Source organism: Octopus bimaculoides, chromosome 16, assembly GCF_046866305.1.
Source record: "Octopus bimaculoides isolate indiv1 chromosome 16, ASM4686630v1, whole genome shotgun sequence".
NCBI lineage: Eukaryota > Metazoa > Mollusca > Cephalopoda > Octopoda > Octopodidae > Octopus > Octopus bimaculoides.
The window spans coordinates 17,191,627-17,211,031 of NC_142943.1; the positions used below are offsets into that span (position 1 = coordinate 17,191,627).

A 19,405-nucleotide genomic window follows, 5' to 3' on the forward strand; every position below is an offset into this window, starting at 1 on the left:
AGTCGATTATCTCGACCCCAGTGTTCAACAGTCACTTATTTTATCAATCCCAAAAGGATGAACGGCAAAGTCGAACTCGGTGGAATTTGAGCATAAAACGTAGCCCAAGCATTTCGTCCAGCGCTCTAACGATTCCGCCAGCTCTCCGCCTCAACAACAACTACAACAACAACAACAAAAACAGCAACAACAACGGTGATGTTGTTATTATTGTTTTTATTCTCTGCTTTCGGCGTATTTATAGTTCTAATTACTGGAAGAGGCGCTTAACTTGTAATCAATGTTTCCTTTCACCATATTTAACTTGTTATCAATGTTTTCTTTCATCATATGATGCTAACAATTGAATGTAATGGCTCCAAGCTTGCAGAATCGTTAGCACGTCAAACAACACGCTTAGAGTCGTTCTGAGTTCAAATTCCACCGAGACCGACTTTGTTTAGATGGCGAACTGGTCGAATCGTTAGCACGCTGGGTGAAATGCTTCTCGGCATTTCATGTTACGTTCTGAGTTCAAATGCTGCCGAGGTCGATTTCGCTTTTCATTCTTTTGGGGTCGATAAAATAAGTATCAGTTGAACACTGGAGCCGATGTGCCTTGTGCTAAAATTTGAAATCATTATAACTTTCATTGCTATTCCCACCACCATATCATATATAATATCCACATTCTGAATTTTATAATTTGAATTATCTCTATATCTTGAATAACAAATTATATATGTATAAATATCTTCTAAAAGTTAGACGCAAAATGTATTCGATATGATGAATTTATAAACAAATTATATATTTTTCTTCCACTGACTACAAAAAATTTTGGATGCATAACTCTGTATTCATAAATGCCATGTACAAGAGATATCTTTATATATTTGCGTGTATATATGAAGGTATATATCATCTAGACACCTGTTTCTATTTTTTTATAACTTTTCCTGCTTTTAAGGCGCTCTGTCTCCAGCTGGAGCCACTGATTTCTATTTTCTAAGACACCGTTTGCCATGATTTCAAACGTACTGTCAAGACGTGCCAGGGCCTGAAAAATAAAGAATGAATAGGATTTTTATTAGTTTAAATATGTATATTTTATTTCTTATTCAATTTAATATCAAAACCTATTTTAATCGAATTATCTGCATATATATAAATAAACAAGCAAATAAATATGAAAAAAAGCAACCAAACAAATATTTACAGAGATACACCTCTCTTTCTCTCTGCACACACACACACACACACACACACACACACACACACACACAGGGAAGCGAGCGTCCTGAACCTAGTCAGATGAAGTGCTACTCCAGTAAAATCAACTGCAAATATTCTTTAACACCTCACATGGAATCGTTTACATATAATGGCGTTAGAAACGGATTCGTACCGAAACGATTGTGGTAGATTTGTTCGTGTGTATGAGAGAGAGAGTAAATACTACATACACACCGCTCTCTCACTCTGTCTCACACACATACACACGCACACACACACACCTTGACTCACTCACACTCTGTCTCTTACAAACACACACATACATAAATGTATACAAACATATTTACAGACACACGTGTGTATGCGCGCGCGTGCGTGTTTGTAAGAGACAGAGTGTGAGTGAATCAAGGGCTGTGTTGTCATATACATACACCCAAAGATGTATGTATATTTATGCATGTACGTATACATGACAACAAACCTTTCTCTCTCACTCACACTCTGTCTCTTACAAACACACACATACGTAAATGTATACAAACATATTTACAAAGACATACGTGTGTATGCACGCTCGCGTACTCCGGTATTGACGTAACAACGGCAAAAAGCATCGCTCTCTATTTTGTGTGTGTTCGTGTGTGTGTGAGAGAGAGAGAGAGTAAATACTACATACACACTGCTCTCTCACTCTGTCTCACACACATACACACGCACACACACACCCCTTGACTCACTCACACTCTGTCTCTTACAAACACACACATACATAAATGTATACAAACATATTTACAAAGACACGTGTGTATGAGCGCGCGTGCGTGTTTGTAAGAGACAGAGTGTGAGTGAGTCAAGGGCTGTGTTGTCATATGCATACATCCAAAGATGTATGTATAGTTATGCATGTACGTATACATGACAACAAACCTCTCTCTCTCACTCACACTCTGTCTCTTACAAACACACACATATATAAATGTATACAAACATATTTACAAAGACACACGTTAAATGCGCGCGTGCGTGCGTGCCTGCGCGGGGGGTTCCACAATCGCCATTTATTTCAATTACTCTTGTGAGGATATTCACGTAAATCATTTTTTTCATTTAATCCCCATTTTAATTTTCGTAAAAGTTTCCAAGTATCAATGAGGCTTTTTGGCACATCTTCAATTTTCCCCATTCATGAGAGGCACCCAGCCATCATTCATCTGAGAGTCCATCTACAGAATGTCCTCTCAAATTTCTATACAGCATATTTTGCCTTTTTTTCTTCAAGTATATAAGCAACAATTTCATTCCCGAGCAACGCCGGGTGCCTCTGCTAGTATGTATATATATATATATGTGTGTGTTTGTGTCTGTGTTTGTCTCCCCACCATCGCTTGAGAACCGATGTTGGTGTATTTAAGTCCCTTTAAATTAGCGTTTCAACAACACACACATATATACATACGCATACATACATTCATACATACATACATACATAAATTCATATATACATACATTCATGCATACATTCAAGAAGCACTCTCTTCCCGATGATACAGCCCCCAAAACTGCTTGGCTCTCTTACCTCAGAGAAGACCTTGATGGAAAGCATTCAGCATACAAAGAAAAAAACAAAGAAAAAAAACAAAGAGACTATGCATGGTCATGTTGCCCGGAAGCTTGAAAAAAACAGTAGAATTGACACGAAGAGCAGCCTCCCTTGGACACAAGACCACTACATCACATCACACTTTAAGGGCTATGCGCTTGCAATCCAGGAACAAGAGATTGCCACAAAGTACAAGATGAACAAGAGAGACAGTGACGCTCTTGTAATCCCAAGGTGCAATCTCATGTGTAGGCTATGTCATGTTTCTGTGGAAGACATCACGCATGTGATTAGCATCTGTCCTAAAATGTCGTCACGGTACTACTTCCCTATGCGGCACGATTTTGTTGCTAAAACAATTTACAATGCCATGCACAAAAAAACACTGTCCTGAAATAAACTTAGAAAATCCCTGTTATGGAATACATTCATAAACATCAACTCAAGGAATACTGGTGGAATATTCCCATCAAAACGTCTGTTAAATGTAAATATAACAGACTAAACTGGATAAACTGGAAATTTCAGAAAGAAAAATCGACCGGCTAATTTGTACATTACAAGTTCAATCTGGGAGTGGAACAGTAAAGATATGCAAGGCTTTTCTCAAATTCCACCTGTGAATTTCTCTGTGTTAAGTACAGCCCAAAGATGGGGCATTTTATCTTTGTTGAAAGCCGGCTCCCTCCTCAGTGGAAGATTTATAATAATTAAAAATAAAAGATACATACATACATACATACATACAGGTGCAGCTGTCTGGTAAGAAGCTTGCTTCCCAACAATGTGGTTTCGGGTTCAGTCCCACTGCGTGGCATGTTGGCCAAGTGTCTTCTACTATAGTCTTGGGCTAACCAAGCGGATTTGGTAGACGGAAACTGAAAGAAACCTGTCGTGTATAGACACACACACACATATGTGTGTGCGTGTGAGTGTGTGTGCATGTTTTGTGTATGTATTTGTCTCCCACTACCGTATGACAACCGGTGTTGGTGTGTTTACATTCACGTAACTTAGCGGTTCGGCAAAACTGACGGGCCGAATAAGTATCAGGCTTCAAAAGAAAATAAATACTGTAGTCTAATAACTGAAACAACTAAAAGATGAAAGATTACACATACACGCGCACACACACACACACACACACACACACACACACACACACACACACACACACACATATATGTATGGATATATATATATATATGTGTGTATATATATATATATATATATATATATATATATATATATATATATATATATATATATATATACATATATATATATATATATATACATATATATATATATATATATATATATATATATATATATACATATATATATATATATATATATATATATATATATATATATATATATATATATATATATATATATATATATATATAAGCAACAAGGATATCCAGAGGTAATGCAACTCTATTTAATTGAACAATGCAAACAGTACATCAATTTAAAATGCATTACCTCTGGATATCCTTGTTGCTTATTTTGATTTTAATCACCTTACTTTGAAATTGTATGAATAATACCGTACTAAATTCTGGTGCCTCAACTTAAATACCATATTTATCTGAATCTGTCTATCTATCTATCTATCTATCTATCTATCTATCTATCTATCTATCTATCTATCTATCTAAATGTATACATATATATATATGAATATATATACACACACGCACGCACACACATACATTTTGACAGTTAAAAATATTTCAGCATATCTACACAATTGTGCCCCAAAGACTAGCATCTTCATAACCTTAAGAAAACTAAATATTTCTTAATGAAATATTCTAAAAATATGCTTAAGACCGTGTAGATTCCAATTAAATTTGAATTCATTGTGAAAAACCGTTTGTTCCTAGAGGTATTTTTTAGAAAATTCACACCATTAGGCTTTGTTGTTTGTCTATATATATATATATATATATATATATATATATATATATATATGAATAATAACAACAAATGGAGCCAAACGCATGTCGATGAAAGTTCTTTTAATTCCTACATATATGTTTCGAAACAAATGAGGGCACTTTCACAAAGAAGAAAGAGCTGCTGGAGTCCTCATTTATTTCTCTTCGGGGAGTTCATAATAAAACATGTAATAGCAAGACAAAAACGAAATAATGGGGTAACTTACGAGCTGAGATGTTACATGGTCAGTGACCGTTAGAAGGTTTGTTTGCATAGAGTTATAACGGGTTCAACGATATTGTTCCAGGGGCTTTAGGAATAAGAACGCTAGTTTACATAAAAATATAAAGGGAGGGTGTTTTTGATGTGATGCTAAAGGTTGAGGTCAAAGAGTTATTTGAATATGGGGAGATAATTATAGTGAATGTTTACATATGTGTTTGCTAGCGCGCAGACACATGTACAAACACGTGCGCGTACGCACATACACATACACATATGCGTACACCCATGTACACATACCCACACACCCACATACACCCATACACATACACACACACACACACACCCATACAGAAACCTTCACATATACATATGTACATACACGCTCACCTATACATACGTGCCTGTATATATACCTACATTCCTGTATATATACAAACATGCAAATACCCACACCCGCACACACATACATACGCATACATGCACATACACACACACACACACATGCATGTATATATGCATATACACCTACATATGCGCATATATATATATATATATATAGATATATAAGCATACACATACGCACCTGCATCCTAACACACACACACACACCCCGTGCTCGTACATGTGCACACACACGCGCACCTCTACTTGCTTGCCTGTTTATATACATACATTCCTGTATATATACAAACGTGAAAACACCTACACACGCACTCCCCTACATATGCACGCATGCACATACACTCACGCACACACATTTGTATATATATACACACTTGTATGTATAAATATACACACATATACATACTCGCACACATACATGTACCCATTCACACACCCACACACGCCCACCCTCACACACACTCACAAACACACGTATGCATATATGTACCCAAATACACACACGTGTTTTGTTTAAGACTATAAAAAATATTACGATTAATAACATACTGATTTGAAGCGAAGAGCATAAACATGATAAAAGAAATACCATTACCCTGTTATATATTAATATATATATGTTAGCGCTAATCAGTGCAAAACCGAAGTATAGGGTGTTAGCTGAGAAATAATAATAATAATAATAATAACAATATACATGCTAATAAGGAGAAGGTCAGATCTATGGCAAAGCAGTTGGTGATACAAGGTAGCCTTAGCTGTAATTACTGGGAAGGAAAAAATTAATCAATTATAGAAGGGGAAAAGGCAAGTTGTGGTGGATGAAGAAGTGGAAATTATTCAGAGGATATTAGTAAAAAAAAAAAAAATTGATAATAGCTATAATGAAAATACTGCTTGGAACCTAACCTAGTGGGAATGGTGGAGCTAACGGTAATAAAAGAAGGTACGTTTCTTGAAGTGCTGACAGCGGTACGCCCTCTTTGAATGATTTGGTTAACTAGGCGATTCTTGGAGAACAGGATATAAAAAAGCTCCAAGTTACAAAGAGGGCAGAATTTACAACAGACTGTCTGTCATACCGGCCATGATGAAATACCACAAGTTATAGAAAATACGTATTCGCCTTTATATATTTATATATTTAATCCTTTATATTGAACACTCAATATTTCATATATTCAATAAGACATTCAATACTTCATTTCATTGTACCATCCATCTTTTTTTATATTATATATTATATATTCCATATTCTATATCCCACATAAATTTTACTAGAATATAAATAAAAAACATAAAAAACAGACAGAGTCGGAACTCTTTTAAATAAAATAATATATATATATATATATATATATATATATATATATATATATATATATATATATATATATATGCGCATATGTAGGTGTATATGCATATATACATGCATGTGTGTGTGTGTGCATGTATGCGTATGTATTTGTGTGCGGGTGTGGGTATTTGCATGTTTGTATATATACAGGAATGTAGGTATATATACAGGCACGTATGTATAGGTGAGCGTGTATGTACATATGTACATGTGACGGTTTCTGTATGGGTGTATGTGGGTGTGTGGGTATGTGTACATGGGTGTACGCATATGTGTATGTGTATGTGCGTACACGCACGTGTTTGTACATATGTGTCTGCGCGCTAGCAAACACATATGTAAACATTCACTATAATTATCTCCCCATATTCAAATAACTCTTTGACCTCAACCTTTAGCATCACATCAAAAACCCCCTCCCTTTATATTTTTATGTAAACTAGCGTTCTTATTCCTAAAGCCCATGGAACAATATATTTGACCCCGTTATAACTCTATGTAAACAAACCTTCTAACGGTCACTGACCATGTAACATCTCAGCTTGTAAGTTACTCCATTATTTCGTTTTTGTCTTGCTATTACATGTTTTATTATGAACTCCCTGAAAAGAAATAAATGAGGACTCCAGCAGCTCTTTCTTCTTTGTGAAAGTGCCCTCATTTGTTTCGAAACATATATGTAGGAATAAAAGGAACTTTCATCGACATGCGTTTGGTTCCATTTGTTGTTATTATCCATATATTCTCAAAATGTATCACTTTAGCTCGGTATAACAACCTGTAAAGCGGCTGGGATATCTTGTTTTTTAGTGTAATTTTGCTACCCCTGGTGACTATTAACGTATTCAAATTATCGAAAGTTTTAATAACTGAGATAATATTAATATATACATAAACTAATATATATATATATATATATATATATATATATATATATATATATATATATACATAAACTAATATATATATATATATATGTATATTCTCAAAAATTGATTTACACGAGAACACAATATAATCAGACATTATGAATTGCATTTCGAAAAGTGATGAGGTAACTCTTAAATGCTGTAGAACAAAGAATTGTCAGGATAAAATATTAGAGTTAACGCTTGTCAAGCTTGGTGCATAAGAAAATCAGACATTTCATTCTTAATGACCGGATATATATATATATATATATATATATATATATATATATATATCCAAAAATGAGTTTAAAGAGATATATTATCCTGGCGATTACCGTGTTTCCTTATAATTCGGTTTCAAAATTTATTGAATACCTCTAAACTAAGAATATTCTCTTTGAAATGAGTGGAATGGTGAACCGTATGAGAAGATGAGGTTAACCTGGGTCAAGATTCCTACAACTATTAATAGTAGTACCCATACATCCTAAAAACCCTTTATTCATTCAGTTTGCTGATTACTTCAGTTTCACTTCGAAACGGCAGAGATTAAGGATACTGCTGAAACTGCACCGACTATAACACCAAGTTGCACATCCAACAGTGTACAGTCGATGCTGTTGAAACACACATCGGTCTAGAAAAACATACTGTAAATAAGTGTTAAATAAAATTATAGAAGTGAAACATCTCCGTTCTCTTTACCATTATTAATACTATATATATATATATATATATATATATATATATATATATATATATATATATATATATATATATATATATATATATATATATATATATATATATATATAATTATGTGTATTTCTTCTATCTTAATGAATAAAAATTCTTCTGATAGAATAAATGGGTTAATAGAAACTAATGTAGCAAAGAACACAAAATAACTGTGGTTTAGTTCCTGTTTTTAAGGCAGGAACTCCTTGAAATTTTGGTTATTTGAGTATATTTAAGAATTTAAGGATTGGAGAAAATGCATGTTATAATTGCATACTTTATTCCTACATATATTTCAAAGGATTACAATCTGTGTGATCCATAGGGATCTTTGATATTAAAATTGTAACCTTCTCATCAGGGAAAGCATGGGAATCATCTTAAACGTAAGACATTATGACCGATTATGAAAACAATAGATGGATAAGGTTATGACTTGATTCATTTGAAAAAAACCGTTAGAGAATTGGACGCTGCCGGATAGTGGGTTGGACAACACATACCAATCAATGTGTGAGAGTGTACATGCATACATAAATATACATACACAAACACACACATATACATGCATACTGATACACACACACACATATATATATATATGTACATACACACATACATATGTGCACTTGTATATACATGTATATATATATATATATATATATATATATATATATATATAGAGAGAGAGAGAGAGAGATAGATATAGATATATATATATACACACAATATATATATATATATATATATATATACACTCATACGTCCAAATTTATACATATGCACATGCATGTACGCTCCCACACATTGATTGGTATGTGTTGACCAACCCACTATCCGGCAGCGTCCAATTCTCTAACGGTTTTTTTCAAATGAATCAAGTCATAACCTTATCCATCTATTGCTTTCATAATCGGTCATAATGTCTTACGTTTAAGATGATTCCCATGCTTTCCCTGATGAGAAGGTTACAATTTTAATATCAAAGATCCCTATGGATCACACAGGTTGTAATCCTTTGAAACATATGTAGGAATAAAGTATGCAATTATAACATGCGTTTTCTCCAATCCTTAAATTCTTAAATATATAGATATATATATATAACAATCTACACGAGTAATGGGTATCCATCAAATCACCTGTCAATAATTTAATTACTCAATTGTAAAACACGAGAACAATAAGAACTGAAGTTGGTGCTCCGATACGACCATTCTCGTGATTGTTTACACATTTTCAATGATTTAATAAATCATAATAGTTCACTGCAAATTGGTTTGCATTTGAAAAGTATAAACAGGCATATCTCATGTTATTACGAATGCATTTTTTTTTCAGTTATATGTATTAAGAATGTATGAATAAAAAAAAATACCTATGACGGTCTTGTAATAAAATATAACAATATAGAGCAACCAGAGAAGAAATGTAGTTAAAAGTACTGACAACACAGCAACTCTTCAAAGGACGCGTACACACACACACACACACACACACACACACACATTTAATGAAAGCAGTATAATATAGTCAACATGATAACTGCTACTTTCCTTACAGCTACGTCATCGTTACACTCAGAAAGCATTATATAGACTGATATAATTTTAAGCTTTCATCTTCTTACAAGAAAAATGTTATTGTAATATTTAATTTTTGGTGTGTTACCCGAGGAGAATAATATGATCGTTAGTATGTCGGCTAAACAAGTAAATGCTATTCACAGATCCATTGCTTCGGGTAAGCCATACCTCCGCTAAGCTGAAAAACATATTGCGCCATCTGTAATGTAGGTGGTGCAATATGATGCATTGTTTATGTTGTATTATTTCTACTGTTCAAAATTTTCTGTAACTCTAGATTCTGATTAACAGGAAATACTCATACTTGCATCTATTTAGTGCTGAATATCCCAACAATGACAGCCTCAGTGTTACTGAAAAGCTCGGTATTACAGGTAGAATGTAACTCGTGGTATTCATCTACATATGTTTGTCCTTGGTAAGAAGGCAAATATATTTGTCCCTAATCTATTCAAATAGCTTCTATATCTTTTGTTTCTCAACAACTGCAACCCTTCAGTCAGTGAATTTTCATTTTTGTACCACGTCTTCGTAAACTCCCGGAGAAAGTATTTGTACAATATAAAAACATCTACAATTGAATAGTTTTCAACATACCACACTCTTTTATGATGGTTGTCGAACGGGGGGGGGGGAGTCTAACAGAATATATACTGGCTCCTGTGTTCTAATTTCATGTAAATCACACATGGTACAAAGCACCCAGTTATAGAAACTCCGCATCATTTTGAATAATTTTCAAGACGTTTAGTTGCGCCATATATGATACAATTTTATTATATACTAGAATGACCTGTCATTCATTGATGTAAATTATAATTTGGGTTCAATGAATCCAAGGATATTGTAATGGATGATAGGATCTATGTAATTCGATGATTTGTTTAAAGTATTATCTTTATAGATAAAAATTGTTTCTTTGCGGAATTTCTGTTGCAACCATTACTAATCGTACATCGTTTGATACTTGTTCATTGTACCTTCGTGCATGCTCACCAGCTGGTCTCTATCTGCACAAATTGACAATTTAAGACTAGGTTTGGTAACCAAAGATGCCATAGTTTTAATTTGTGTAATAAGCTCATTATTTTCCAAAAACATCTCTTGAATATCTCTTGTAGTTTATAACTTTGTTGCAGGAAATTTACTATTTCTGAAATAGATTTGGTCATTCAAATCATCAATAGAATAAACTTGAGCATATCTAGGAATATTTTCGTTTGTATTATACAATGAACTTATTCTATGGTAAATTTGACTTTGTATTTTGAAAATTGGCATGAATCCCATTAGAGATATTGATTCACTAATTCCAAAGGGTGTCATTGAAAACAATTCATTATATTTTTGGATAATTTAAAAAAAGCTTTTAGAATCCAGATTTTCCCCCAGAATTAGTGTACTTAATGGTTCATGTGGTCTTTCAAACAAATTTAATTTAACTTTACCATTTGAACAACATAATCCCTTAAGTTCATCTTTAAATAATTTTGCCTAACAATGCTTACAAACTACTGACATTGTTTGATAAATTTGATAGATTATTATAATTTTTAGTTGGATCATAATCAAATGCTGCATTTCTAACAGAAGTACACAGTTTAACATATATTGATCTTTGTTCCATAGTTTGAGAAATTCTTGTCTTATTTCTTGAGTCCAATTTTCTCTCAACACTTGGTGGCCAATCTGTTTTCTTCTCTAATTTCATTCCTTCTTTGAAATGAAAGCTTTCTCGTCTTCGTCTTAGATACTCTCGATTTCTTACACTCTGAATTTCTTAATCTTCTTCACTCATTTCATTTGTATTTTGGTGTTTTCTTGCTGAAGCATTTAAAATTTTCCTTGTATCGTTATTTATTACCTCCGCCCGAGCGAAGACGGAGGTATTGTTTTCAGTCGTGCTTGTTTGTTTGTCCGTGGACAAGTTATCTCAAGAACCACTGGATGGATTCGAATGAAACTTTCAATGATGTTTGGTCTTGTGACTGGCACGAACCGATTAGATTTTGGGATTGATCCGGATAACGGACGTGGATTCTGAATTACTTTTCCATTTTTTTTTTTTTTACTTAATTTTTTAGAGTGGTCGGGTTCATTTTTAGTATTCTCGTATGTGAGAGCAGTCGAGGGTATTTCAGATATTCTCATTTTAAAAATCGTCTTTGGCTAATCATTGAAAGGACGTTGGTGTTGCCTTGGAGGAAGTTTGCGTTCACTGAATACTCCTGTTACACTTATATTATTGTTGGTGTTTAGGCTATTAGTTGCTTTATTTAAGTTTTGGTCGGTTCTTGCTTGAGTAATAATTTCTTGCTTCTCCATAGGCAGAGAATTTCTTGCCACAATGTGCGAAATTCTAAGTTCCTCTCTTATCATTTCTAGTGTCGAATTTTCTCTCAACACTTGGTTAGCCAATCTGTGTTCTTCTCTAATTACATTCTTTCTTTGATTTGAGAGTATTTCCTGTCTTCGTCTTAGATACTCTCGATTTCTTGCTCTCTGAATTTCTCACTCTTCTTCACTCATTTCCTTTCTTTTTTTGGCGTTTTCTTGCTGAGGCATTTAAAATTTTCTTTGTATCATTATTAATTACACTTATATTTGGTCGGCAATGATGAAAGCTTTTCTGACGTGACACTCATTGCATGACGCTATCGTCTGCTCACGATTCGTAAAATACTTCGGTTATTTCCGTTTAAGCTCGCTTTTAAACTGTTAGTCAAATACATGTGTGTATGTGTGTGCGTGCGTGCGTGCGTGTGAGCTGTGTACGTATGTTTGTGAGTGTATGTGAGAGAGGAAGGGGAGCACACGAATATGTACACACACACACACACATATATATATATACAAAAAGTGAGAGGTACAATGAACTTGTAGTTTGCCTGATTATACATATATATATATGTACATGTGTATATAGAAATATATGTATAATCAGGCAAACTACAAGTTCATTGTACCTCTCACTTTTTGTATATATATATATGTGTGTGTGTGTGTGTACATATTCGTGTGCTCCCCTTCCTCTCTCACATACACTCACAAACATACGTACACAGCTCACACGCACGCACGCACACACACACACACACACACACATGTATTTGACTAACAGTTTAAAAGCGAGCTTAAACGGAAATAACCGAAGTATTTTACGAATCGTGAGCAGACGATAGCGTCATGCAATGAGTGTCACGTCAGAAAAGCTTTCATCATTGCCGACCAAATATAAGTGTAATTAATAATGATACAAAGAAAATTTTAAATGCCTCAGCAAGAAAACGCCCAAAAAAGAAAGGAAATGAGTGAAGAAGAGTGAGAAATTCAGAGAGCAAGAAATCGAGAGTATCTAAGACGAATATATATATATATACATATATATACATACATATATATATATATATATATATATATATATATATATATATATATATATATATATATATATATATATATATATATATATATATATATATATATATTTATATAGGAAAATGAAAAAAAGCCGCAGTCAAATGACTGAAACAAAAAAGGAAGACTATATATATATATATATATATATATATATATATATATATATATATATATATATAGTCTTCCTTTTTTGTTTCAGTCATTTGACTGCGGCCATGCTGGAGCACCGCCTTTAGTAGAGCAAATCGACACCAGGACTTATTCTTCGTGAGCCTAGTACTTATTCTATCGGTCTCTTTTGCCGAACCGCTAAGTTACAGGGACGTAAACACACCAGCATCGGTTGTCAAGCGATGTTGGGGGGACAAACACAGACACACAAACATATACATACACATACATATATATACTTATATATATATACATATATACGACGGGCTTCTTTCTGTTTCCGTCTACCAAATCCACTCACAAGGCTCTGGTCGGCCCGAGGCTATAGTAGAAGACACTTGCCCAAGGTATGCACACAAATGCATGAGTGTTCAATTTATAGGAAATATGGGAATAATTACAAGGTAACCTCAGGAATCAATGATCACACTTGTGATGGAGTTAATTCCGGGGAGAAGGGAGACGTATTTAGGAGAAAAGAGGAAAAATTGAAAACGGAGACAAACGTTCTTGATATTATCAAATCATTTAAATCTTCATATCATCGATATATGGTTTGATGGATAATGTTGACCAATGCATCGATCTCATCAGGGAGGATATAAACAACGGTGCTCATCAAATAGACATTTTAACAGATATAAGAAACTCCAATATATATGACGCATATATACCTATATATGTACATACACATACACACATACATATGCGTGTGTGTGTATCGGTATATATGCGCCACATATATTGGAGTTCCTTATATCTGTTAAAATGTCTATTTGATGAGCACTGTTCATGACCGCAGGGCTTGTTTGTATGCCTAGTACTTATTCTATTGGACTCTTAAGCCTAACCGCTAAGTTACGGTAGTGTAAACACACCAGCATCGGTTGTCAAGCGATGTTGGGGGAACAAACACAGACACAAACATATACATACGTACACACATACATACATGCATACATACATTCATATATACATACATGCATACATTCATCTGTCATACCGGCCATGACGAAGGGAAATAGCCCTGAAACTCGAGTCGCCTTTATATATATATATTTATATTTATATATTTATATATTTGATCCTTTATATTGAACACTCAATATTTCATCTACATTCAATACTTTCTTTCATGGTGCCATCCATTTTTATGTTATTTTATTTTATATTGTATATTGTATATCATATTATATATTGTATATTCCATATTCTATACCCCACATTGGTTCTGCAGGAATATAAATAAAACATAAAAAACAGACAGTGTTGGAACTCTTTTAAGTAAAATAATATATTCCTCTATACACAATCATACAAAAACCCCCCACCTTTTTTGTATTTATTTTTACTCGCATATATATATATATATATATATATATATATATATATATATATATATATCTTGGAAACGCCTAGTTTTAGAATAGAGGCAGCCGACGAAGGAATAATTCCATAAGCGGTTTGTTTGTTTTCCTATGTGGTCGTTCTGTTGTCTGTAAACAAAGTCCGTTTTGTTTTTATGTCCCCGTTCATTTTTCTAACGTCCTGTACCCGGATATGCATCTATATATACATGTAGATGTAGGTACGTACATATATGTATGTATACATGCATATACTTATATATTATTTGTATCATATATATATGCGCAGGAGTGGCTGTGTGGTAAGTAGCTTGCTTACCAACCACATGGTTCCGGGTTCAGTCCCACTGCGTGGCACTTTGGGCAAGTGTCTTCTACTATAGCCTCGGGCCGACCAAAGCCTTGTGAGTGGAGTTGGTAGACGGAAACTGAAAGAAGCCCGTCGTATATATGTATATATATATATGTATGTGTGTTTGTGTGTCTGTGTTTGTCCTCCCACCATCGCATGACAACCGATGCTGGTGTGTTTACGTCCCCGTAACTTAGCGGTTCGGCAAAAAGAGACCGATAGAATAAGTACTAGGCTTACAAAGAATAAATCCTGGGGTCGATTTTCTCGACTAAAGGCGGTGCTCCAGAATGGCCGCAGTCAAATGACTGAAACAAGTAAAAGAGTAAAAGAGTATATATATATATATATATATATATATATATATGATAAGCTTTCAGTTTCCGGAGTATACTCCGGTTAATCTCATACAGTTACGCGGAGATACACACAATCCCATACAGGTACGTGCGCGTACATACACAGTCTCATACAGTTACACGTACGCAGGTACGCACATGCGGAGACACACACACACACACACACACACACACGCAAGCACGCACGCACACAGATACCCGCAAACAATCAACGTCATATTTTTCACTTAATTATTTTTATCGGAACGCTAACATCGAGGGAAGAGGAGGGTGTGACGAGTGAGTAAAGCGGACTAACATCGTCGAGGGAAGAGGAGTGTATACCGAGCGAGAAAAGCGGACTGACGTCATTCACTCCGCAAAACGAATTTTATTTATATAGACTTTGCTGATTCTAGATGTGGATCTAATGTTCTCATCTAACAAGTTATACGCAGCTTTTGAAATACAAAATAACGCACACTGCTTTCAAGCAGTTGAAAACTTTACTACTACTACTACTACTACTACTACTACTACTACTACTACTACTACTACTACTACTACTTTACTACTACTTGTAGTAGTAGTAGTAGTAGTAGTAGTAGTACCAGCTGTAGGTACTATATATGCGCTTGTGTGTATGTTTGTGTGCGTGCGTGTGAGCGTGCGTGTGAGCGTGCGTGTGAGCGTGTGCGCGTATATGTATGTATGTATGTATGTATGTATACTCTTTTACACTTTTACTTGTTTCAGTCATTTGACTGCGGCCATGCTGGAGCATCGCCTTTAGTCGAGCAAATCGACTCCTGAACTTATTCTTTGTAAGCCTAGTACTTATTCTATCGGTCTATTTTGCCGAACCACTAAGTTACGGGGACGTAAACACACCAGCATCGGTTGCGAAGCGATGTTGGGGGACAAACACACACACACACACACACACACACACACACACATATATATATATATATACGACGGGCTTCTTTCAGTTCCCGTCTACCAAAATCATTCACAAGGCTGTGGCCGACCGGATGGTATAGCAGAAGACAGCTGCCCAAGGTGTCAGGGACTGAATCCAGAACCATGTGGCTGGAAAGCAAGCTTCTTACCACACGGCCACGCATGTGCCTATATATATATATATACGACGGACTTCTTTTAATTTCCGTCTACCAAATCCACCTACAAGGCTTTGGTCGGCACAAAGCTATAGTAGAGGACACTTACCCAAGGTACCACTCAGTGGGACTGAACTCGGAACCATGTGATTGGGAAGCAATCTACTTACTACACATCTATTTCCTGATGATTACTTATTCTCTCATATATTAATTACATAATGAATATATGGATAATGAAGTTTGCATTTTTACTGTGTAAATGGCCGTAGACCGAAATTTGTGCTAGCAGTGAAATCTTTACTTTTTATTTTCCTCTAAATATTTTACTTTGAACATCCATTTTAGCAATGCACTGTTTCTATAATGCATATTGCATTGAAGTAATAATATGATAGTATGGAGTTTGATGACATGTTAAAAATCTACCTCTCATATTCTGTGAATATATCATTTGTAATAATAATTCAATATATATATATAAGCTATAGAGTGACTCAATGACCTAGATTTTCGTACGTTGGCACTTATCAAAATGATAAGTGGCAACACACGAAAATTTCGGCCTTTGAGTCACTCTGTTGCTTCTGCAAAATATTAACAAAAATATATATATACTCATATTTTCGGTTGTATGTTTCCTGTTTGCATCGCCATACCTATATATATATATATATATATATATATATATATATATATATATATATATATATATATATATATACATACACACACATACAGAGAGAGAGAGAGAGAGAGAGAAGAAAAATGGGATTAAAAAATCCTAGCAGATATAAAGTAAGCCCCTTGTATGAAGGAATATGGTTAAATTTCCAACAAGTAGTTGCCAGTAAATGAATGTAGAACACGAATCCCGAGTAAACTCTCATGTATGACATGTAAATCCAAAAATCCTTATGCAGAATTGTAAGAAATTCAGAGTATTAACAACAATCAATTATATGTACGAAGAAAATCACATCTTTATTTTAAATCACACCTAAAAAATCCAACAATTGTTTCAATTGCATTAACACACGCGCGCGCACACACACTCACACTCACACACACATACACACACACACACACACACACACACACACACACACACACACACACACACACACACACACACACACACACACACACCCACACATAATATTATTAAAATTAATAATAATATGTATGGAAATTTATCAACATTATGAAGGTAATCCGAATTGGTGAAATTCTCACTGAACATCTGAAAAAATTTTAGCTGTAAAAAACACTAACTAAAAGAAACAGCAAACCAAATTTAACTTTAGACATTCATTCATCCAACCAAAAGCAACGTCATTGAATAACTAATTTAGTTTATAAAAATAAAATAGAAAAATACCATACTAATTCCATATTTTTTAACAATTTGAAATCTACACAATAATGCCTAACGTAGAAATCGAGTATATTTATCTACTAAAATTGATGACGTCGCTGGATATTTAAGGAACAAAAATGCAGACAAGAATTCTACATCTTCAGACTTGCATCAGTGGAGCACTCTTACGTGATACGTCTGCCAGGCGTTGTGCTTTGCTTGTATTATTAAGAGAATGCAAAAAGTATGGATAAAGAAAATGAATGAAAACAAAATTATACAGAAATGTACAGATCGGATACAATGTCAAAACCAAAAGCACATAAAGTACGGTTAGGAGATGAAGAACAGCTAGTAGAGAAAGGAGGAGGAGGGGAGTAGGAGAAGAAGAAGAAGAAGAAGAAGAAGAAGAAGAAGAAGAAGAAGAAGAAGAAGAAGAAGAAGAAGAAGAAGAAGAAGAAGAAGAAGAAGAAGAAGAAGAAGAAGAAGAAGAAGAAGAAGAACTCCGCGCTGAATAACGACATGGATGTGCTACACCGGGCTCTCCATTCAAAGACAAATCTCATCTAATAACATCGGAAGACTTGAAGGAAGAGTTCTTTTAACGAAAATAATTACGGAAACGAAATTTTACTGCCATACAAAGCACAGTTTCTCCTATGCATGATGTCTCAGTGAAACATGTGCGAAACACACACGCGAAATCAACACCGGAAAGTTGATTTATAAAATATAAACGGAAAAGAATAGTAAGTACATAAATTGAGTAATTACGCATACACTCGAATGTCTACACAATCATATATACATTTTAATACCCATAGGACCAAACAAACATCCCAATGTTTACACAACTACATGAAATTTACAAGACACACATACACGCATATGAAAACACGTGTCACAAACTAAGCAAAAACAAGCAACAAAACATATTTTCTTTATTTTTAGAACTAACACAGAGTGAACAATTCATAAGCTTAAAAATACCACAAAAAACTATGCCCGGAAATAAATCTATTAACAACAAAAAAATACAGACGAATACAGATCTGTTAGCCTTATGAAGCTACGTTACGAGCAATGTTTACATGTAGAGAACTCGGAGGCAGTGTTGTCTCAAAAGAATTAATCTTAAACAGACAGATCTGTTTAGGATTAATGTCAACGTCCAAGCTCAATGATAACAAAGCAAAATACAAACCGAATCGGTCGTCAGCGGGAACACCAAGGATCGTGTAATCGAATGTTGAACCAAATTCGGTAAGAAAAATCAGTTACTGGTTCAAGTC

The 19,405-nt window shown here is 34.4% G+C and overlaps 1 protein-coding gene across 1 annotated transcript in view; it reads right to left on the reverse strand.

Annotated features, from left to right (window-relative positions):
- Positions 1–817: 817 nt before the first annotated feature.
- Positions 818–19,405, reverse strand: part of LOC106884049 (dual 3',5'-cyclic-AMP and -GMP phosphodiesterase 11A) — a 389,181-nt gene continuing 370,593 nt past the window's right edge. The window contains exon 20 of the mRNA XM_052973868.2: positions 818–1,039. Within this exon, the coding sequence (XP_052829828.1) occupies positions 905–1,039 (135 nt within the window). The 3' untranslated portion in view covers positions 818–904. The remainder of the gene's footprint in view (positions 1,040–19,405) is intronic.